Source organism: Pseudochaenichthys georgianus, chromosome 24 (assembly GCF_902827115.2).
Source record: "Pseudochaenichthys georgianus chromosome 24, fPseGeo1.2, whole genome shotgun sequence".
In the NCBI taxonomy this organism is placed as follows: domain Eukaryota; kingdom Metazoa; phylum Chordata; class Actinopteri; order Perciformes; family Channichthyidae; genus Pseudochaenichthys; species Pseudochaenichthys georgianus.
The window spans coordinates 8,708,663-8,731,682 of NC_047526.1; the positions used below are offsets into that span (position 1 = coordinate 8,708,663).

The 23,020-nt window shown below is 44.0% G+C and overlaps 1 protein-coding gene and 2 long non-coding RNA genes across 3 annotated transcripts; 1 reads left to right on the top strand and 2 right to left on the bottom strand.

The window, feature by feature from the left end:
• Positions 1–17,578: 17,578 nt before the first annotated feature.
• LOC117440273 (ubiquitin carboxyl-terminal hydrolase 37-like) lies at positions 17,579–19,948 on the bottom strand. The gene is made up of 9 exons (XM_034076576.2): positions 19,917–19,948; positions 19,226–19,349; positions 18,978–19,129; positions 18,749–18,848; positions 18,580–18,656; positions 18,358–18,466; positions 18,180–18,240; positions 17,846–18,003; positions 17,579–17,755 (listed from the first exon to the last, which is right to left on the bottom strand). Exons 1-9 carry the CDS (start codon positions 19,946–19,948, stop codon positions 17,750–17,752), a joined length of 819 nt encoding a protein of 272 aa, XP_033932467.1. The 3' UTR covers positions 17,579–17,749.
• Positions 19,949–20,369: 421 nt separating this feature from the next.
• Positions 20,370–20,887, top strand: LOC117439753 (uncharacterized). The gene is made up of 3 exons (XR_004551186.2): positions 20,370–20,421; positions 20,506–20,677; positions 20,775–20,887. It is a non-coding gene; the product is annotated as an uncharacterized lncRNA (long non-coding RNA).
• A 410-nt stretch (positions 20,888–21,297) lies between these two features.
• On the bottom strand, positions 21,298–22,658 carry LOC117439479 (uncharacterized). Its single transcript, XR_004551161.2, has 4 exons — positions 22,497–22,658; positions 22,239–22,307; positions 22,000–22,154; positions 21,298–21,612 (listed from the first exon to the last, which is right to left on the bottom strand). It is a non-coding gene; the product is annotated as an uncharacterized lncRNA (long non-coding RNA).
• Between the last annotated feature and the right edge of the window lie 362 nt (positions 22,659–23,020).

The window sequence follows — 23,020 nt, forward strand, 5'->3', positions numbered from 1 at the left end:
ATAACAATAGTCTTCATTTACAATAGGCATAATTTTAAAACATACATAACTGTAATAGATATTACAGTTATGATGTCATAATAACATACAATTGTATAAAACACAATTTGCTTACATCTTTGTTCTCTTTTGAGAATCAAACAAAACAGATTTAAATAAAAAAAGAATGCAAACAAACAAGTGAAATGAACTAAATAGCTGAATTGCTTTTAATTCACTGGCAGGAGCAACAAGTGAGGAGGAGCAACAAATGAACAACGAGGGAGAGATTGAACAAAGACAAAGAGGAGAGAGAGAGAGTAATGAACAGGAAGAAGACAGAGAGACTGAAGAAGATGGAAGAGAGGCTGCAGGTTATGGAAAGGAGAGAGACATGGAAAATGAATGTTGACAATGTTTTGTGATCATTTTAGCCTCTTCTGCATGTCCAGATCATTAATAGTAACAATCAACTGATTCTTATGTATTACACTTTCAAAAATAATGTATGCTGCAGCCCACTGACATGGTTTGAAATCAATATATTATCCAATTTGTGACCCCCCACAGGACTTAAAAAGCACCTAACTAGATCATGAAAATCCCAAAAATCTCGGGGGGTATCCCCCGAACCCCCCTAGCATGTTTGGACCTCGGTATCCAGGAAATCCTGGATACGGCCCTGCTTCAGGTGGAAGTGAACCAGTCGTCCTGGTGAACACATTCCAGCACCTGTTTGATCGTCAGCATGTGGAATACTGACAGATGGAGGATGTCTCATTGCCCCAGTCTTTTTCGGGAATAGAAAAATAACGGGAGTGAAAACCCCTGATTTTCCTCCCTTTGAGGAACCCTGGAAATATACTCCTTCAACAGGAGTTCCAGCAGCTCGGATTGGAGCGCAAGACATAGCTTCTGGGAGGACAGGAGTGTTTCCTGTATCCCATTGAACTGTGGGGGGGGGGGGGAGAGGCGAACTGCAGGACGTATCCTCTGCTGATCAGCCTGCTCATCCATCTGTCCATCAGACCCACGCGCTGCCACTCTGAGAAAAACTCAGAGCGGGCGCACGTGCTCGAGATGTGTTTTTTTGGTCGTCATGGTGACGAGCCACGCCAGAGCCCCTGCCGCCTCTGCTCGTGAGGCAACCCAATGTGTGCTTGGACCGAAAGGGCTGAGCGGGGGCCTCCACACGCTGCGTCTCACTCCGTCTCTCATCATGAGGCGCGTACATGCTCAGGGGATGGATGGAGGTGTGTGCAGTGCTGCCCACATGAGGCGTTATAACGGCGCTCATGGGTTATTATGACCGTGTGTAGGAGGCGTATCTCGGACAGAGGAATGCCGCGAGCTCTGCAGGTTAAAACCAGCAGGCTTCTGCAGGGAGCCCTGCTGTCTACTTAATCAACAGATTAGTGGCAGCCGGCTTAATTACCGGCTCTGCTTCCTCGGAGGCTCTCGCGGAGCAGACCAGGAGCGGGGGAGCCTCACTCCCCTTTAACACGCCGCCGGGAGACCCTGTCTATGGGGTGGCGGGGGAGCGGAGACGTGGGACGGAGCCCCTGCAGCCGCCGAAGGGCGAGTCTGATGCCGAGGCGGTTGCCGTGGGCGTCTCTCCGCTTGCGGCCTCCTTTGGCCGGCGTGGACGCCGCAGCTGCTGCGGGCATTGGTGCCGCTGTGGGCGCTCAGCAGGCTGGAGCCAGCTGTACATGCTGGCGAATGCCGTCCCCTGTTCCGCGGCCGTCTTTATGGACTCCACGGTGGCGTGGAACTGGGGTCCGAACAGCCCGTCCGGGCTGATTGGAGCGTCCATTAGCACTTTTCTGGCCGTCTCCGTAACAGACGCCTGCTTCCGCCAGAGGTGGCGCTGGAGCTGTGTCACCCACGCGGAAATCCTCGCCTGGGAGACAGCAACGAACACGCACAGAATGAGCGCCGTGCTGGCCGCCTTGCTGATTTCTTCTGCCTCGGTGGTGGACCGCTCTACCAGTGTCCCCACCGAGTTGGAGAGCAGCGCGATGTTATTCACCGCTGTGGTGACGGAGAGGGTGAAAGCATGTTCGGCCTCCAAGCTGGCACCCTGCTCCGACTCTGTCTCCCCCGTCCGGAGGAGAGGAGGGAGAGGAGAACCGCACGGTGAACCATGGAGGGAGGCGGGGCAGGAGTTGCTTTTCTTCGGACTCCTGCCCGGCACTCGGCCCCCGGGACACTCGGCCCCGTCCGCGGCTCGTAAGCCTGGACGGGCCAATCGTCCTCCTCGTCCGCTTCCTGTCGCCCGAGGGGAGACGGGCGCAGTGTGTGCATGCTACCTGCTGGTTTAGAGCCGCGTACGCGTGCTCTGACCCCAGGCAGGATTCGCATACTGCTTTTATCTCTGCTGGTCATAACTCATTATGAACCCAGAGCCACATGAGGGACAATCGCGGACGCAGTTGTTACTCATGATGATTCTCAATTGCTGTGCTTCAGTAACTGTGCTGCTTTGCTGAAGAAAAGAGGGAGCAGATTGCCGGGCCTCCTTCCTATTTATGCCGGAAGGAGGCTCGAGGGTGGGGCCCACCTTGCGGGTGGGCGTGGACTACAAGTTTTCAGTGCTGCGCGGGGGCGCAGGGGGATTACTCAATAGAGATAGCCTTAGAGGGCGAAGCCATATACGAAATAGAACACTTACACCCCTTATACTGGGACACTATGGTGTCATTTGAAGGACTTAGAACCCACCTGTATATGAAAAACACACGAGGCAGAAATGTTAGCTTGTTTGTAGCTCAACTGCAGGATTTAATCTGCAGGTTTCTGCCCTTGCAGGGTTCTAGATCCTCCCGAGTGGTATCGCCCTCTAGTGATCAGTCCGCCACACAGTTGCAATGTAATACAGTTTAATGAGTTCTAAAGAGACATCAACAATAAAAAATATGGGGGTGACACTTTTTAACTTAACTTGTTTTTTTTAACAATGAACTGGTTTAACCCTTTACATTAGCACCCCCCGAAGAGGCACAAGCTCTTACGTTGAGTCTGGATACATTCTAAATCATCAGTAAAGTCTACGACCATATTTTCGTGTGTGGTTCGGGTGCCATCGTGTGGCCTTCTGTAGGCATCGTACTTGCTTCGGCTGTTGCTTGGCTGTTGACCAACTTCGGGGCCATCTTCGTGCGAAATTCAGAATTCCATATTCGTGTGTCCATCTGGTGTCAATTTCGGGACAGTGTGACAGGGGCTTTATAGTAGGTCAAGAGAGAAGGATGGTTGTTTTTCAAGTCAGACACAATAGAAGGTGAGATTAAGCTGACTTGTATGGGTAAAATAAAGGGATTAAAAAGTGGACAGGAGAAAAAAAATTGAAGTGGGGAAGACGTGTATTCTGAAAATGTGGCTGCGTCATTAAATATCAAACAAGGGGTGTCAGGGAGGGGATACCCATTTTCGAAATGTAGGAAAAAGAGGGGGCTGTGAGGGTGGTTGGGATGGGTGTGAGGTGTGGATGCAGGAGGGGAAAAAGGGGTGTTTTCCAAAAGCCACTGCAGAGCCTGAAGTTGAGGAGATTTCTTTTGCCAGAAATTTGTTATGCCGGTGCCGCTGCTGCACCACTGAATCGATGAGGAGAGGGGAGAGGAAAGGGGAGGAGGGGGAGGAGGGTCAGCCTGGTCGAGGGTGTTTCACTGCAGTGGAGTTTTGTTGTCCTCCTGCTACACATGGATAGACCCCATCCCCTCTCTCCTCTGCTTTCATTCTCACTGGAGTCTCATCTGTCTGTCTTTGCTTGTCTCTTTCTGTCCTCATCCTCGTTTCCCCCCAGACGGGACTCTGCTGTCTGATCCCTGGCCAACAATAATCTGCCAACCTCTGGTGAAGTTGTGTCAAAGTCTTGCCATGTGCAGACACTGCAAGCTAGCCAAGAACAACACTTTTTCTCAATAGCTGCATCAGCGTCTGGAGACACGATTGCATTAAACTTCTTCTTCTTGAGTTTAACAGCAGGGCAATTTAAATGATGTATTTGCAGGGTGTGCTAGTTCTACAGTAGGGATACACTGATTTGATCCGATTAATCACTATTAGAAATGGAACAGGGACTGCTTTGCATTCTGGATCGGCACTGCCATCTTTGGGATTGCTTATAGCAACAGGAGCAGCCGTCAATGTCTATCAGCTTTCACCGGTCATTCGTCAGCTGTTTTGCATCCGAATGAATACAGTATGCACTAAATATAAATCTCCTTACAGAGAGATGCTTTTGACAGAGGCATAGGCATTGGAATGTTTTCTCTTGACAACTTGCCTAATAACAGTGATCGATGGCAAGTTGTAAAGATCCATTGACTGTTATTTGTCTTCGTTTTGTTTCTCTGGTCCTTGGAATTGCCTTCACCTTTAAATAATTAAAAAATATGGCCAGCATATTTATATATACTCCCAAATGTCATGTTGCAAGTGGTATTCACTGTATATATAATGGTTTGTGTTTGAAGTTCAGCAATACTTTTTTAATATAAACATTAAAAAGGCCATATTATGCTTATTTTGATTGTCTCTTTCCGTGCAGTGTGTTACAGTATATAGGTTTGTCTGCAAAGGCTAAAATCCCCAAATTCCCTCCAGAGGGAGTTTCTCTCCCACACACACTAATAGGCTAAGGGGCGGGACATCTCTAAACGGTTGACCAATCATAAAAGAGCCGGCCAGCTAACCAATTAAATCAGACTGGGTTCTGGTTTCAGACAGAGGGTAAAAAAAGGTGCTGCAGATTTGTAAACATTAAAGCATGCAACATGTCACAGTAGAGGCACAATATACAATTATGAACCTGCAGATGAGCATAATAGGGCGGGCCCTTTACGTGGACACCTTACCCCTCCTTTGTAGATTAAGAAACTAATGAAACGTATTCCCATGGCCCATTCTTTGTTTTTGTTGGTCGCACAACAGTGCCTATCGACCAACACATTTAAATTGGAAGGGTTAACACCACTATGCTTGATAAATTGGTAAGTTGTTGTCGGCAGGTTGCGGCTGCTGGTTTCCATCAAAGATACGGCTTTTATTTACAGCACATTGTGAGAAAAGCGACTGATGGAGGATTTCATCCAAAAAAGAACAACAATCCAAAACAACAATGTATTAATTGTATTAATTATAACATGACCAAAATGAACTGTGGAATAAAAAAAGGAATGTGGTTGCCTCCTTACTTTCAGAGTTTTATAATGCCAGTCAGGGAGTGCAGCTGGTCACATGACACACTGCTGCTGCCCATATGTGTCTCTATTCACACTCCCTTTGATGACGAGTAGTCACTGCTTTGGTGTGAGCCAAACTATTCCCAATGGCTGATTCATTAAGAGCAGCACATCTGCTTGAACCTTTAAAAAAACGTTAATCAAAGTTAAGCTAATTCTGTTTCAAACAAGAGATAGTAACATAACTAGCTCCATTTCTTCGGATGCATGTGTTTCCAATGCATGTCTGTGTTAATAAGGTGTGTATGATAGCGGTGAGGTGTGTGTACAGTATGCATGGAATATAATGTGCATGCTATTATTAATTCATTGGGTTAACAGAAGAGCTCAGAGCTGTGGTTTCTCTCTGTACGTGTGTGTGTGTGTGTGTGTGTGTGTGTGTGTGTGTGTGTGTGTGTGTGTGTGTGTGTGTGTGTGTGTGTGTTGTGTGTGTGTGTGTGTGTGTGTGTGTGTGTCTGTTTTAGCGTGCCGGGTTTGAACTACATTAGGACAAGAGAGAGGGAAGCTGATAGAAAGGAGCAGGAAGCTATAGACCAAACATGGGCACAGGTGACGCAGAGGATACCCAGTCTCCATAGCAACAGGCAGGTGCAAGGCAGTGGGAGCTAATCTAGCTTTCGATCTGCTGAGGTGAAACATTTGCATGCACGCCAGAGCCCGATGTACACACACTTTCAAAAGACAAAAGAGCTTCGTGTGTGATTTCTGGAGGAACACACACACATGTGAAGAGCCACACTGATACAACATGCATGCCGAGCACATGGCAAGAGCAGATCATGTGTCATGAGTAATGTTGCCAGTCATGTGTGATAAGCGTGACTGCGCCCTCACTGACCCTACACGCACCTACTGGGAACGCCTGTCACGTTGAAGATACAGGGGAGGATGAAAGGGAGTTCTGAAGAAGAGGAGACGGAGAGTGAGATTAAAGGGGAAGTGGAACTATAGGGGAGAGGAGCGTTGATCTGTACCCTGGGGGGAAATACACGATGAAGAGGAGGGAAAAGACAGAGGAGGCGAGTGAAAGAGAGGAAAGAGGTGGAGAGCACAACACAGGAGAGGAAGGGAAGTAAAAGGGAGGAAAAGTTGAGGGAAGTGAAGGCGGTGTAACGTTAGCAAACAAGACACAGAGCATACTTCTTAAGTACAGGGTATAGGCGGATTGGATTCCAGCCCGTACTGTTACCGTGTAGATCCACTTCTTATTGGATTTTAACGTGTTTTTAGCCAAATGTTATCGTACTAATATTCTTACAATGACAATTCTACCACACTTGTTTAGCGGGTTCAATGTGTACCCGCAAGCAATGAGGTGCATTAAAGGGTGGAAGACATTAGAATTTCAACTTTAGTGTCAATTACGTTATGTACTATATGCTTAACGTCAGAAAGAGATGCTTATGATGCCAGCAGCACATGTTTAAATGTTAAATGATGTCAATGAAATAAGCTTTGAAGCTTCAAAATATTTGTTGCAGCCCTATAGAAAAGACATTTGCTTACTCATCTTGATTTATTATTTTCGTTCCTCTGCAATTATTAACAAAATGATTAGCCATACAGCTCTAGAAATGGGCAATCAAACATTCGGGTCCATACGGAAATAATTCAACATATTATTATCAATATATCAACTCTTGTCATGTATTGTCATACCATTTATGCCAGATATTCATGGTCCCCAGAGAATGACTTTGTTGATCCCTTGACTTTAGCTTTAGTGCCACCAGTGATCATAGTGTCAATGTACAAACTGTAGAGCTCCATATCCACTAATCCACGAATAGGCACTACATTTATAACAGATGTATCGCACCCCAATGATGACTGTTTTGTGCCATTTTTGTTTGAGTCTGAATAGATTGCCATTAAATTGGCACGCACATTAAGGAACCCCTCAGGATCAAGTTTAACAACTTCCTGCAAAGCAGAACCCACCAGCTTATCAGCACTCTGTGATTTAATTGAATGTTAGCATGCCAAGACTCTTAACCACTGAAGTGTGTGAAGAAATGGACGCAGCGTTTCAGGCAGAGATCCATTTATTCCTATTCAAGTTTCTCCGTGGTGCATGAAGCCAAGAAGGTTTTACTGCCGAGTATCTTCTTCATCCATATGGGGCCAGGGAAATAAGTTCTCTGAATCAGAACTATTTTAGTGTTCATAGTGCCAAGTTAATTCATCTATAAAAACTAGAGCTGGGACTCGATTAAAAAAATTAATCTAATTAATTAGAGGCTTTGTAATTAATTAATCGAAATTAATCGCATTTTTAATCAAATATACATATTTGACCTGAGAACAGTGAGAAGCAATTTTCACATGGATTTTACTCCAAGTGGTCTACAGTCCAAGTGCATGACATTAAGGATTTTGGGAGATGGCCCTGTGGGCCATCTAAGCTAATTTACAGATGGCCCTGAGCCCAATAGAGATTGCCCTGAAAAATGCACACGGACGAAATGGCACGAAGGGTTTGGGGGGCCTCCGTCTCCCTAGAACATTTTGATTTTTGCAGGTCTTAGATGCTGTCTGGTGCATTCTCTAGACTGAATTATAAGATGAACCACCACAATATTATATTGTACAATTTCAATTTTATTCTTCATTTCACTTGTTTGTTTGTTCTTGTTTGTGTTTGCTTGCTTCCTGCATAGCTAAGAAACACTTAAGTTGTTGGTCAAAACACTTTCTATCTGATGAAGGCAAATGCCTTCCCAGATGGAAAAAAGTAGAAAACATTACATTCAGTTATAACTGCCAAAACAAACATTATTTACACTATTATGGCCCCTGTTAAAAATGTTTGTAATGTTAACGACTGTAAGTTGGTCGAACGAATGCCTCCTCATCCGGAAGCTGACCGAGCAGACCCGAGCAGCAGTCGAGAGGAGCCGAGCGCATCCGCGAAGCACTTCGGTCAAAAATAATTTCCCTTTAGAGCAATACCGCTTCAGTTGCGCCACTTATGTGACAGACAAGAAGAGTATGTGACAGACAAGAATAGTCAACTCTAATGTCTAACACTTAATGTGGAGAAAGAGATGTCCTGTATGGGTTGATTGTGCGTTGATCTGTTGGTAATGCCTCGGGGTTCCGGTGGGCATGTAAACAAATGCATAATGCTGCGCTATACTTTGTGGCCTCATCCAGTTGCATAGCGACACTTATTGTGTAGTTGTCTTTTAATAAGCAGGTAGTCATATCATTAGCTAGAACTAGCTGGATCTGATCGATATGGACATAAACGCGAGTGAAGTCTAATCTGACGGGAGAGAGAGATCAGCTGCTGCTGACGAGTCGACACTCGACACGCAGCTCTGCATAACCACATGCAGCGGTGAGCGGAACAAAACACACACTTCAGGTTAGAATATCACACGTAGCTATTTTAATTACCTCTCAAACTGACTAAACTAGTTATAGATATGTTTAGTTTTACTGTCGGGTCACTCATTACTGGATCCACGAGCTGCATGATACTGGCATAATAGATTGCCCGATCGGGCAACCAGCAGGTGAGGCTTCATTGCCCGAGCTAAATACTAGATGGCCCCGGGCCATCGGGCAGTCCTTAATGTCGAGCCCTGAGTGCAGTCCAGTGAGCTGGTTATTTTCTCAGACGTGGACTTACTTATCCTGGCCCTGAAACCAGTCATCGGGTTGAGTGTGGGTTGGGTCAGGGTGTGGTTCCTTGCACTCGGAGTCGGGCTAACGTCCACGCTAGCTGCTACATGCTTTGCATTTAGGTGATACTTTAGGCTTGATGTGCTGCGGTGATATGCAAATTCTTTTTTGCATAATTTGCACACAACCGTGCTCTTGTCGACGCTTCCATCCGTCCGTTTTTTAAAACAAAAATGTCCCATCCACGGGGCCGACCAAAGCGGTCTCATCAGCTTGTTCGTTCATGTTTGACTATTGTTCACCGTGGTTTGTTGTTGTTTGAAGTCCCATGCTGAAGTCATGAACGTTAGTTGGTGCTCCAGTATAATCGGTACGCGTGAAACTCATCCAGTGAGAAACGTTCCGCTGTGCAAAAATAAGTGCGATTAAAGTGCGATTAAAATGCGTTAATTTTTGTGTAATTAATTAATCTTAATTAACGCGTTAAAGTCCCGGCCCTAATTTAAATGCATTACATTTTTCATGTCTGATTATTCAGTTTGAACCCTGAATTTCTTCACAATTGCAGATGAATATTAGGCTAAACGAATATTATCCTCCTATTTATAGGTCTAGATCCCAGTGGTTGCAGCATTTCCAAAAACTCCAAAGAGTTCTGAAATCCAAAATGTATATACTGTTATATACATGTTTACTGTTTTGTCTTTACTCCTTAGACATTTAACTTTATTTTGTGTGTTGACATGTACGACCATCCCTGCTTCTACTCTCCCGTAAGGAATGTGTTGATGCAGTCGTATGTTGATACTAGGTTTGACAGCTTGACCTACAGGGCATAGGGAGGGTTTGCGAGTGTGAGAACGCTAGTTTCTAAGCTCCAGAGATGGGAGAGACATCTCCTGTGTCTGCAGATGTGTTTACGCCATGGTTTACGCCCATCCCCAATATGTGGACTTGACTCTCTGTAAACTAGTTAAAAGGTCTACCAAGAAGCGAGGCTGATCGGATTTGACATGGCAACCCACCCGTGCAGTCAGAACCTTTGACTGTGACTTGTGATGTGAATTTCTCCGGCCGATGCTTGTATTAAATCTCAGTGTTTGACATCAGAACTCCTGCTCGGCCCGTGTCTCCTTCATGAGTCGGTGACTCCCACTGCATTGCTACACACAAGTTTCCTCCACATATACTATTTATTGAAAAGAGATAGAAGTAATAATTTCCAAAATGCAAATAATGTTTGTATCTAACAAATCAGACATCAGACGTTGTTGGAGTTTAGCCTTTAAAAAACTAAAAATAAATAAAATGTCACATTCAAATAGAAGATTTTGTGTTTTATTTACATGGAGTGATGACAACATCATAATATGATGACAGACATTCAAAGCTTCATTCACAAACTTTATTAGAAGCTTTGGTTGTAAAATAAGACAAACTTATATGCCCTGTGTTGATTAAGAGCTTTTTTTATTACCATTCTCACTTGACATTTCATCCCCAGTCATGCAGCAGGACAATCTCAGCTGTTCACTCACAAACGTTTATGTGCAATTGTATATTCTCTCATATGCACATATGGGAGATTGAGAGAGCACACAGTCGGAGTTCAGTCGGCAGTGATGTCCTGTGAGCTGGCCAGAGAGACGTTTGATTCTGGGCCAGTGCACCCTGGCATCTCCTCTCCCCTTTTCCTCCCTTTTTCTCTATGGCATTGTCCTTGTGCTGCACTCTGTTACGTATGTTATGAGACAATACCCCGGGTGTGTGTATGTGTTGTAGTATTAGATAAGGATTCTTACATAACCTTGTGTTGGATCATGTGGTGTTCTGTTTTTCGCTCTGTTCTTCTCTGCTCTGTTACACTCAGCTGTTCAATGTTCTAAATGCAGCTCTTTTGTGTTGATTCACAAATACAAGATACCAGCCGAAGTCTGCTACACTAGCAGGAAGAAACTAAAGGAAGGAAAATAGAGAGCAGAGACAAAAAGAGAAGGATATTTAAGACGAGAATAAATGTGGCGTATGAGGTGTAGAGCAGCGGGTCGATGTGAATCGATTGTCTGTCTGCCAACCATCCTCACCATCGGACACAAGACCTTCAGTCACACACTTATCAATGTCGCCACTCACTCTCCAACTATCAATACCTCAATTATCAGACTCATTACTATTCTCCCCAGTGGACTGGATGAGACTGAAAGCTACTCTGCAAGCAGATCTCTATAGATGTGCGTTCGCTCACAGTTGAGCAAAAGGACAAACAATGCAACAGTTAATTGTTATCCGTTATGTTTCTGATAAAACTCAGGCTCTGATATATGTTCATTTTTAAATGGAAGTGTTCTGCTTGAAAAAAACTGAATTTATTTATGTTACAAAATAAACCTTTGATTGCATTTAGTCATGTCAGCAAGACAACCAAAGGCTTTCCTAAATTGATTTTACCACTGATGCAAAAATAACAGCTTGTCCTCCAAAAAACTACCAAATTGGTCGATTGTTCAGCAGCTTATTACGACCTATAGTCCCGTTTTAACGTTTAGCACCTCTAGTGGTCGTGTAAGAAACAACAATTTGCGGCATATGGGCTGATGCTCCCGTTGATTGCAAATGCTCCGGTGGCCGGGTCATATATTCACAAATAACCCTCTCTGTAAAGTCCTAAATTGCAGGATAGTTTGCCATTAAAATGCTTTTTGATTACATATTGTACTTTTAGAATCCACGTCTGTGTGAGTGAATATTGCCATGCAAATTCGTTTTTATACGTCCTATTCATTGTCTCAATGTGCTCATACATCTTAAGAAAGTTATAACCAAAAATGTCAAGAATGTTTTTAACGAACGTTATCCTACCTTTCAGAAGAACATTCCGGGAACCAAAATAAAACGTCCCGCTGAAAACATTCCTAGAACAATGAATGGTAACAAAAATGTCTAGCTGGGAACTCATGACACCGCAAACATGCAATATCTGCTTACAGCTTATCATGAATTACGTGCTTGTTTCTTTTTTTCAAAAGCAAAATATGGTGATTTTTTTTAAGCATCCTTTTCAAACAAAAGCAACACGTTTGTTTTTAAAGCACTCTAGAAATAAATCTGACATTGACCATGACCGTGTTAATCACAGGAACGTTTTATAAAAAAAGAATAACATCCTGAAAACATTTTCAGAATGTTTCTTGGAGAATGTTCTTCATTTGTTATCATGTAACATTGAGGGAATGTTTTATAAAGAACATCTTTAATGTGTTACCACCCCAACAACGTCCAAAACACATCCTTGGAATGTTTTTTGTTTTTTTTCCCCTTTAAACTGTGGGTTTTCTCCGGAAGTTTTTCCTTGTACGATGTGAGGGTCTAAGGACAGAGGGTGTCGTACAAACTGTGAAGACCACTGAGACAAATGTAACTTTGTGATATTGGGCTATATAAATAAACATTGATTGATTGATTGACAGGCAAAACGTTACACCTTTGTTAACATATCACCAAACTGCGCCCAAAGCAGCTGTTGACACCGCCAACAACTAGGGGGCAACAGGAGCCCAGAGTGAGTGATTGACGTTTGAATGAGAGCGAGTTAGACGGAGACGGAGTAAACAAAACTCAGGGTTGCCAACTCTCACGCATCTGGCGTGTGACACACGCTTTCACTCTCAGGCTGCGGCCCCACGAGGACGAATTCGGTCGTTTGCGTTACTGTTTAGTGTCATATAGACCGTTCGGCCACACGAGGATGACCGAATATGGCACTAAACGACTGAGGAAACGACAACGGGTCCCAAGGTGGATAGAAATGCATACGCCACTCTCTGGGGGGTCAAACAGCTCCGTGTGTGCGCTCTATACGGACATTTTCAGATCACTGATAGTGATTGCGCAATAGCCCCGCCTCTCCCCACCTCTTCTGCTCACCTCCGCTTACCCCGCGCCAGTGCTGAAGTGTTTCGCCACCAACAACAACAACAATGGCGGATCGCAGAGTTGCTATCGTGCTCCGGACGCTATTGACCATGCTACAGTTGTTTGTGCAACATCTACAGCAACAATGATGAGGCAATAGCCCCGCCTCTCCCCACCTCTGCTGCTCACCCCCACGTCAAAGTAAACTGCACCCTGAATTCAGATTATTTATCTTTCTCTCGCGAGTGAAGTCTAATCTGACAGGGCGGAGACACGCAGCTCTGCTCACCTGCAGCTCCTCCCGCTGCAGCAAAACACACACTTCAAGTCAGATCATCACCCTTAGCTATTTTAATTACCTCTCAAACTCCCTAAACTAGTTATAAATATGTTTATTTTTACTGTCGGCCGGGTCACTCATTACTGGATGAGCTGCTGCATGAGACAGACACTGGCGCTGTCCGAAGAGAGGGAGGAAAAAGAGAGGCTCCGTGTATTTTATCATTATATTATATAGAGTCGTTATTCATTTGTTTTAAAGCTCAATAAATAACAAAGAAGACCTTTGACCGGCACTTTTATAATTTTGTCCGGAATATTTAAACTTTAATACACGCTGACTGGCGAAAAACGCTGCCCGGTTCCCTCGGCCCCCACCGCGGAGAATAAACAGAAGGGCAACCATGACAACCATGCTTCTTCGCTGCTTTTGTGGAGGAAGTTACAGCGCCACGTAGAGGCTCCTGCATATGTACTGCAGCTTCTCCAGCGGTTGGAGCTAAACGGAGCGGTCTCGTGTGGGCAGACACTATCCGGATAATTATTGCATGTGGACGGAAGCCGTTTGCGATTGCGTTTGCGTTAATCCTATGCGTTTAGCCGTTTTCGTCCTCGTGGGGCCGCAGCCTCAATCTCACGCTCTCACGCTGCCCAAACTATTCTCACGCCAAAAACAAGAATACCGAAGACTAGAAACGGTTTTGAAAACTTTTGTCAGGTAGTGATCGTCTTCTCAATAGAACATCTTTGATAATGTCTTCTGGCCAATCAGAATCAAGATAACGGCATGGTGTTGTTGCAGGAAGTCCCGACGGAGAATACTTTTGCTGTAGTACATCTCTATATACATCGATACAACATTACGTGTTGATAGAAATCAACACGTAATGAAATAAGATCCCACGGTTTTATGATTGATCGGTGTGTGGGCTGTCTTTCATTTTGACACACAGAACAATGGGGGCTATCCACCCTTATCCACAATGTAAAGTAATTCACACAGCCTCTTCTCTCTGTTAGGAGCAGCAGGTTCAGCTTTCAGAACAAACAAACAAAACTAAAATGACATTCATTTGTTTAAATATGTCGTGTAGTAATAGATGTATTTATTTTTCTTCTCAAGAGAGAACCAGATTGTGTATGTTATGTTAGTATTTCAGAAAATCACGTGGGGGAGAATCCCCCCAGACCCCCTGCAGGGGTTGGGTTTTCAGCATGTCAACTCTTTCACCTGTGGGGAAATTGCAGGATTGGCTCCAGGTCGCCCTTTTTATTTACTACAAGACAAATGTGCCTTTTTATTTCATACAGTTCAATTTGGATTGAGGTAATAATCTAAACCTCACGCGTGGCGTTTCACTGTCAATGGGAGCGTGTATGTAATTACATTGCAAATACTGACTTGAGCCCCACCACTGTATGGGTTAGCCCTACCATAGATTACCCAACAAAAATACTCTCTCGCAACTGCCGATGTATTGCGCAAGCGCAGATTTAAGAACCAGTAGAAATGATAAAAAAGTAAAAGTCTGCTGCTTATTGTTCTACTAGGCCAAAATAGAGTGTGTTAATTAATATGTTTGGCAGTTTGGAGTAAGTCTGTAGATTTGTTTGTGTGTGTGTTTCATGTATAGGCCTCTCACGATAATTAATTTTGTTGGATACATTTTCCCGGAAATTATTGCGATAAACAATAATATTGTCGGCACCGTTGTATGACCATTTTAGACCCCTGACATAATGATAATATATAATAATAATTCAAGTACATCATTTCAAACTGCTAGTCACATCCTCATGTAAATGGCAATTTATCGAGTACATTTTTATTTATATAAGTCAATTAATTGCTTATCAGGCACACAATAAAATAGTGGAAACAAACATGTGTTTGACTTTCATTAGTGAATGAAACTTTGTGCCCTTTATAGTCTGTGTCCAATATTGTGTATTTGTATATATTGTATATATATCCTATATATATGCTAAGGTCCCGCTGCTGACACGATAGCAGTCATTTCGTACGCATATGTGTAATTAAACCCATGATATCAAAATCTCACTCCAGCCAGGTACCCAAAGTTGGCAACCCTGACAAAACTAGATAGTGAATATGGAGAAGGAAAATTATGTTTAATCACTGAAAGAAACACCCTTTGAGAGGAGGACACTGGAGGGAAAGCTGAGAGTAAAAGAGCTCGGACCTGATCAGCCTGACAATAGCCGCGTTCACACTGCGGTACTTTTCCCACAAAGGTTCATGCGAACTTAGTTCATGATCGCGTTCACACCAAAAAGAGCCGGTACTAAAAGTAGTTCATGCGAACCTTTTTACCCCCTCGAAAGTCCCTGCTAGAGAGCAGAGACTTTCGAGCGGCTCTTTTTTGAGAAAAGAGCTATATTTCTGATTGGTTGGGCGAATTGCAAACCACGCCCCGTAAAACTCCCAACAAGTTTTGTGAAGCCGCCATTTTATTATCCTCGCATTAGCATTATTAGCATTAGCATTAGCCCAGCGCAGAAACACAGAGAGACTAACTTATGGCAACACAAAATAAAACATGGGAGCGGTGGAGATGAGGAGGTGTCGGCGTTCTGGCGATTTACTCGGAAGGCTTCAGTAGAAGCTGCTGGGAGTCCCAGCAGCTTCTACTGAAGCCAGTCCCCAACTCCGGGGACTTCCGGCCGGGGACTTTGGGCGGCAGTATACGCCGTGAAGTGGGTTGCGGCCTGCCAGTAAACCCAAAGCAGAAGAAGAAGAAGTGACGTCAGCGGCTTCATTTTCCTAATCCTCCCTCAGGGACTTTTTCTGGTGTGAACGCGATCTGTACTTAGTTCATGCGAACTAAAGAGTTCGCATGAACCTTTGTGGGAAAAGTACCGCAGTGTGAACGCGGCTATAGGCAGGAGTTAAGGACAGAGGTAGGCAGTATACATGCTCTTGTTCACGGAGCTGGTTTAGCAAGAATGCGTGGCTAACTATCTGTAGCAACACCAGTGCTATATTTTGCTTCCCCTAACTAAAAAAGCAATATGCTCCATGCAGAGAGATGGTGTTTAATTTTAATTTAAATTTTTGTTAAACCCCAGAGGGGGGGGGGGCATCCTCCTGTGGGCGCTGACACTCCTGGACCACCTCCTATTCCTGAGAATAAAGAAACACTCATAGTAAATACACTGATGGGTTCTATCTCCTGGACCTTAGTGTAGGTTGTGATCTGTGCTATCTTCTTACCTGTTTTTTGTAAAGCAGGATGTGGGCCGACTCTTTTCAACGAGCCTCCAGGAAATAGATCCAGGGACAGGTTGGTGAACACTTCCTGGCTTTTTGACTGGTACCCACATCTGCACATTAAAGAAATGACACGTGTTAAATACAACCACAGAGGTCAAGACACAACCTCCTGCTTAACCAGACCAGTGCTTTTCTTATGGGGAATGTTTTTGTGATTTTTTTTCCTGTATGATTTTACCTCTTGAATGTTCTGACGTTCTCCATCTTAAATACCAGGTTGCGTTCCACAGGGCAGGTCTAGGGTTTTTCCATGCAAGCATGTCGTGTAGTTTGGGGCAGGCTCCTCATCTGGTCCAGGAATGAGGCCAGGAATTCATGAACGTCCTGTTGTACACAAAAACACACACCTTCCTCCGCCAGCGTTTCTGGCGGCCAACTATGCTGACAGAGCTGCCCTCATTCGTGCCTCCATCAGGGCCCAGCCCCAGTCTACACCCCAGGCCAAAAGGTATGGCTTTCTACTTAAGTACTATACCTAAGGGTAGAGTCAAGTAAGCTAGCACCCCGCTTCATTGGTCCTTTCAAGGTTGACCATGTCATAAACCCTGGTTCTGAGGAGCGTTGCTGGCTGGCCCGTCGTCAGATTTTGGACCCCACCCTCATAAGTAATTTCCACACCCCTAACCCGAACAGGACCCGGTTGGGCGCTAGGATGCCCCCTTAGATTGGGGGGGATACTGTTACAGTACATCCACTCTGTTGACCTACTTTTGACTCACTACCCTGGGTTATCAATGCCACTCCTTGAGTGGTTCTCCCTATCTTTGGTTCTCTGCAGATGTGCTGGAGTCAGAGCAGCCTCCTACCAGCTGAACCCCTTTCTGCTATCCAGACTCCTATAAAGACTCACCCACACTCCCATATCGTAGAACCTGCTCGTCGGTTTAGACATCAAGCCAGTTATTATTAACTGGTTATTATTAGCCTCATGGCGCCCACGTCCAACGCTCCTCAGAACCATATCCATATAGTTTCTAGAGAAGTGCTATATAAGTGTCATGTAGTATTATAATGATTATTATTATATCCTCCCAATTCACGAGATACTGCAAACTGCGGCCCGACAGCGAACATCCAGAAGACGCCAGACAGTATACACAGGATGATCATTGATTGTGTCTTACCTCGTTATTTCAGCTCAGACTCCAGTACACCCCCCACCCCCCCTTTCTATGAGCTCCACCTAGCGCCCAACTGTGTCCTGTTCGGGTTAGAGGCGTGGAAATCCCTCCCTAGGGTCCAGAATCTGACGACGGGGGAGGCTGAACGCTCCTCAGGACCATATCCCTCCCAATCCACGAGGTACTGCAAACCCCCTTCGGTGGACATCCATAAGACGCCGATCTGTCTGCACCTGTTCTGCCGCCCCACGTTAGATCTGTGGGCGCTGGCACTCCTGCTGGACCACCTCCTATTCCTGAGAATACAGAAACACTCAGAGTAAATACACTGGTGGGTTCTATCTCCTGGACCTTAGTGTAGGTTGTGATCAGTGCTGTCTTCTTACCTGTTTTTTGTAAAACAGGATGTAGGCCGACTCCTTCTGCTGCTTACACACAGATACTCCTGTTGTTTTAAAGACTTCCAAGTCGTTGAAGGTGAGCCACCTGTCGGTTGGCTTGTCTGGACTGTCGTCGGGATGAACGCTGTCACAGATGTAGTGTCCTAAAGAGATAGAGAGAAAGAGAGAGATCTTTGTTCAAACATTGAGTTGCCGCTTTAAGTGATACCAGACATTAAATACAGTATTTGCTTTTGTATTTCCCAAGTTGTACAGAAATTCTTGTTTCTAATGACTAAACTGAAGGTCCCATTCAGCCTACAGTGTTTGATTATTTTACCTCCTTCTCCACTGTCGCCTAGATGACTGACGGTGCTGACCAGACTGTAGCAAGTGTCAACCTGGGAAAGAAACACAGCGTTAGTTTCACACACACATAACAGCAGCAAAACACATGTATTCACTTCCCAGTTGGCCTGATGCTTCTGTTTGTGTTCAGGTGACTTTTGTTTTTTTACCTCGTTGCCAGACACCTGCAGGTTATTCTGCAGCTTGATGGCGTAGTGTAACTTCTCCATCCTGTAGTCGGAAGTGAACCAGAAACGCTTCAGGTGCAAGATGAGCACTCTGCAGAAAAAAAAAAAAAGATGGTTAAGGATCGATCACTATGTTTTTTAATCGGTTTTCTATCATGAACTGAAATCATTTCTTTGGGTTAGTGTGGCGCAGTTGTCACTCACTTTGGCATGGTCTTAAAAGTTGATCTCTGGCCAGATGTTCTTCCTCCGCACTCGCACTTGTATTCCAACTTGGTCTCCTACAGGATAGGCACAACACAACAGTGTTACACATTACAAAATAACACAACGTGTGTGTTCAGGCTGTGAGGATTTGACAGGCGAGTCTTACCTCTTGGTATTCCTGAAGCATCTCTTCCACCGAGACTCCAGGAAACAGATCCAGGGACAGGTTTGTGAACACTTCGTCTCTTCTCGACTGATTTCCGCATCTGCATATTAAAGGAACAACTTGTGTAAAAATACAGCCACAGAGGTCAAGACACAACCACCTGCTTAACCGGACCAGGGCGTGTCTTAGGGGGAAAACGTCTTTGTGATATTTGTCTGTATGGTTTTACCTCTTGCATGTCCTGATGTTCTCCATCTGGAACACCATGTTGCGTTCCACAGGGCAGGTGTATGTTTGTCCCATGCAGGTTGCCATGTCCTGCAGGAGTGGGGACAGATTCCTCATCTGGTTCAGGACTGATATGATGAACTCGTGAGCGTCCTGTAAAAACACGGAACACACACAGAGGGGTTAATACACAGAGAAGAAACTATCAGGAGGAGGTGATATAATCAAACATGAAACCAGCTGACTCACCTTTTGCTCGTAGTCGTGGAATTCTGGAGCCTGAACAGAGACCACGTTCTTGAATGAGTACAGGAGGCCCCTTTTACTGTTGATGTCGCTGGAGGTGTGGGCGTCTTTGATCGCTAGGAATTCTCTGCAGTAGGAAAAATAGAAGGGTTGGATCCGTGTGTGTGTGTGTGTGTGTGTGTGTGTGTGTGTGTGTGTGTGTGTGTGTGTGTGTGTGTGTGTGTGTGTGTGTGTGTGTGTGTGTGTGTGTGTGTGTGTGTGTGTGTGTGTGTGTGTGCACGACTGTTAGGATACAATAGTGTGTGTATGTGTCCAAGGGGGAGACACGCCACGAGTAAAACCGAGCTAAAGCACCGTTGGTTTGTTGTTGTTGTTGTTGACGACGGGGCCTTACCTCCAGCAACAGGCTAATTAGCAGCTAGCACTCATTACAGTCAGTCTACTGAGCTCAGCCCCTCTCCAACACATCATCTGTATCCTGTCAGAAACACAGCATGCACGTTGCGGTTCCAAACTAACTCAGATTGGAAAAGGCGTAGCAAAGAGCTTTGCTAAATAGACAGTTTTAAGCCCCATCTTTTGAGATTTCAGACTATAATTATCCAAATAGTATTTTCTCATCCTGAATACTAAATTGAGATGATTTTGTTCCAACTATGTTTTCTTCTTCACAGGCCAGCACCTCACATCCTACCTGCAGATTACCTGTGATGGTAGATTCTGCATGTCAGACTGACCCGAAGCACCGTACTGTTCTTACACAGCTCTCCTCGAGCACTCTTCAAGGTTCACGTCGAAGTACAGGTTAGAAGCACGTTTTTAAAATGTTCTTTGGATAAATCTTGACATTCTGATGTTGTTGCCTTGAATTTGTGTGCTTGTAATTGTTGTAAAGTCTATTTGTTTTATCTTGTTTTTTTGTTTTAATGTCAAATGCAATTATGTTACAGCTGTCCAGGCTAAAATTCCCTGCAGAAGCTTTGGTGTCGGCACACTAAATGTTCCGTTGGAAGCGCCAGTGCCATTTTTAACATCCACCCCCATAAAGAGACCACCAAAGAGGCCCCGTCGTGTAGACCTTGAAGAGGAATACGAAGATCCATTTGAGGGAAGCTCTTCTTTGGTGTTTCCGAAGGCCAGGATGCAACTTATGATCCAGCAGAATCCATAAGAAATGCTACAGAAACAACAGACATGTCGTAAGTTACTGAAATATCACTATGTGTGTGTTTGCATGACAATTTCAATTATAACAAATATGACTTTGATTTTCAAATTCTTAGGAACGCCAGCCTTTTGCAAGCTGGAGAAAATTCTCTCAAAAAAGAGGATTTTGAAAGCTGTGGCCAAACTCAGCCCCCACCACCAGACTTCATCTTTGGAGGCATTCCACGGCGTCATCCTGCGCTTTGCTCCAAATAATGTTGTGTTTCCATTTCTTGGAATGTTGTGCAGGTAAAATACACCATAGTTATTAGTTACTTATAATTAGTGACAATTTGTACATCCTTTGCTATTATTTACATTTCTTTTCTCATTACGGAAAATAAAGACTGTACCTGCAGCCCTGCTGCACTACAATGAAAACGCTGATCGTGCACAAGCCTCTACATCCACTGGAAAGCCTCTGTATAAACTGCAGTTCCCAAAGGCCAGGAAGGGAGAATGCAGAGCAAAACCCATAAAGACTGACCCCACATTCCGTAAGTGTTTAAAATATTTATTATACAACTATTTACACAACAAAATGTACACGTTACATTGGATATTTCACATTTCAAATCTCTTTCAAAAAAACTGCAGCGTTACAACAACAATGGCAGAAGTAAAAGAGTAGACTTCCATATAAATTAGGATGCAAGCACATGAAAAATTTATTTTATAAATCTATTGAAGTGCCAGTAATATTCACTTTATACATTTAAAAAAATGAAGTATGTATTGCACAACTGGCACAACAAATGATAAAATAAACAATATTTGAAAAAAAAGTAGAAAGAACTTTCAGTTTTTTCACATGCATACACAAATCTAAACCAAATATTTGTTTTGCTTTTTTTAACATTGCACAGGCTACATTGCCAACTTGATGGACCTCATCTTCGACCAAGTCTTTGTGGACCCTGCACCATTCACACAGGAGCTTTTGAAGATAGCCATCCCGGAGGACCTGTGTTCCCAATATGAGCAACCTGACAGGGAGGAGGTCATCGCCGGTTATGCTACACGGTTTAATTTGACTGTCTGAACCCAACATAGACGTTTGGGGATCAAGAAACTCCCTGCGAATCCTGAGGACAACGCAGGCCGGAATGACCACTCTGATCTTGCGTCCAAGGAAGCCCCAGCACCAGCTCACAAAACTTCTGTAGGCTAGATACCTGTGACGCCTGAAATAATTTCAAAGAATATTTAGTGAAAAGCCTATGTCATTTTTGTAAAATACAAGTACATTTACTTTATTTTTATGGGTTCAAAGAAGCTTTGCTTTTAACAATAAAGTTCCGACAGTTTATATCAAATGTGTCATGATTATTCATGTTGGATGGGTAAAGTATATGCTGATTTCAAAAGCATAAGGTTGTGTGTGGACTTTTTTTGTCATCAACATGGGTGTGTTATGCCATTGCTGTGTAGTATATAATATAATAGTAACGCCATGTACAATGACAGAATGAAATGAAAGATTGCATAAAACCATATACACCAGTATTTATTTTCATGAACAATATTAGCAAACGTTTTAGAAATTCAGTCAAAAGAAACAAACCACTCACTGCTGTATTTGCCTCATCTGTAGTCTCCCATATCCAGCTCTGTATATATTCAATGCATTCTGCAGGGAGAACACATTTAGGCACACATGCTCTAATCCAGGATGGTCCACCATACAACGCACCGAGTCCTCAAGTTCCTGCATCCGTCTTGACGCCTAGTGAGATAAACATATATTGAATGCCATGTGAAAAATGTATTCTCTAAACAGAGAACTTAGTGAAGCTATCAAAAATGTTACCTGTGGTATCTCAATGCAGCACACATTCTCCGTTCAGAAGGCATTGTGGCGCAATTTCCACATGTACACCTGTATAAAGAAGTCAATACATGTTTATTGTATGATACACATATATGTAGCCTACCGCTGTTTTTGAGTTACAAACTACACATTTCATTCTTGCTAATTAGCCAAAATATGAATGGAATAAGTAGCAAGCATCGTAACAACAAACAGAGTTAACGTAAAATAAATAGGGACAAAAGTGTGTCAACTAACCATTCAGAAAGGTCCTGCTGCAACCGAGATATTTGCACTTCCACCGAAACCTCGTGTCCGATTCTGGATCATACTCATCATAATACGCTTGAACGCATGCATTTCTCTGGGAGGAATTGTTTCTTCTCGTCTAGTTTTCACAACAAGCATGGTAAAATGAGGCTCGTGCCGGGCCGTGTTACGCACCCCTCTTCTACAGGGGGGGCGTGGTTAGTGGCAGTGCAGTTGTGATGCTCCAAGGCTCCTTCAGCTTCATAAAGGGACGCAAATAGCTTTCAACTGATTGCAATGTATTCCCATCTGCGGCGGGATTTGACGCTCATGGAAGCACGGCATTCGTTTCTGTCGGCTGCCCTTAAAGGCAATGTGAGCGTCCATTCCCATTGGATAACGGAGAATTGTACACCCGGAAGTAAGTATTCCTCTTACTGTCGATTGATTTTACAGTGATATCTGCACTATACTCATCGACTAAAAACACCAGATTATCCTTGTTAATTACACAACATTGATTGGTTTAAATT

What these genes read in the sequence shown, in the direction of transcription:
- LOC117440273 (XM_034076576.2), bottom strand. Translation starts at nt 19,948, where the DNA reads ATGCAGAATCTACCATCACAGGTAATCTGCAG. An exon ending in TCCACGACTACGAGCAAAAG is followed by an intron (nt 19,130 to 19,225) that starts GTGAGTCAGCTG and finishes GTGTTTTTACAG; the next exon opens with GACGCTCACGAGTTCATCAT. An exon ending in ACTTTTAAGACCATGCCAAA is followed by an intron (nt 18,467 to 18,579) that starts GTGAGTGACAAC and finishes TTTTTTCTGCAG; the next exon opens with AGTGCTCATCTTGCACCTGA.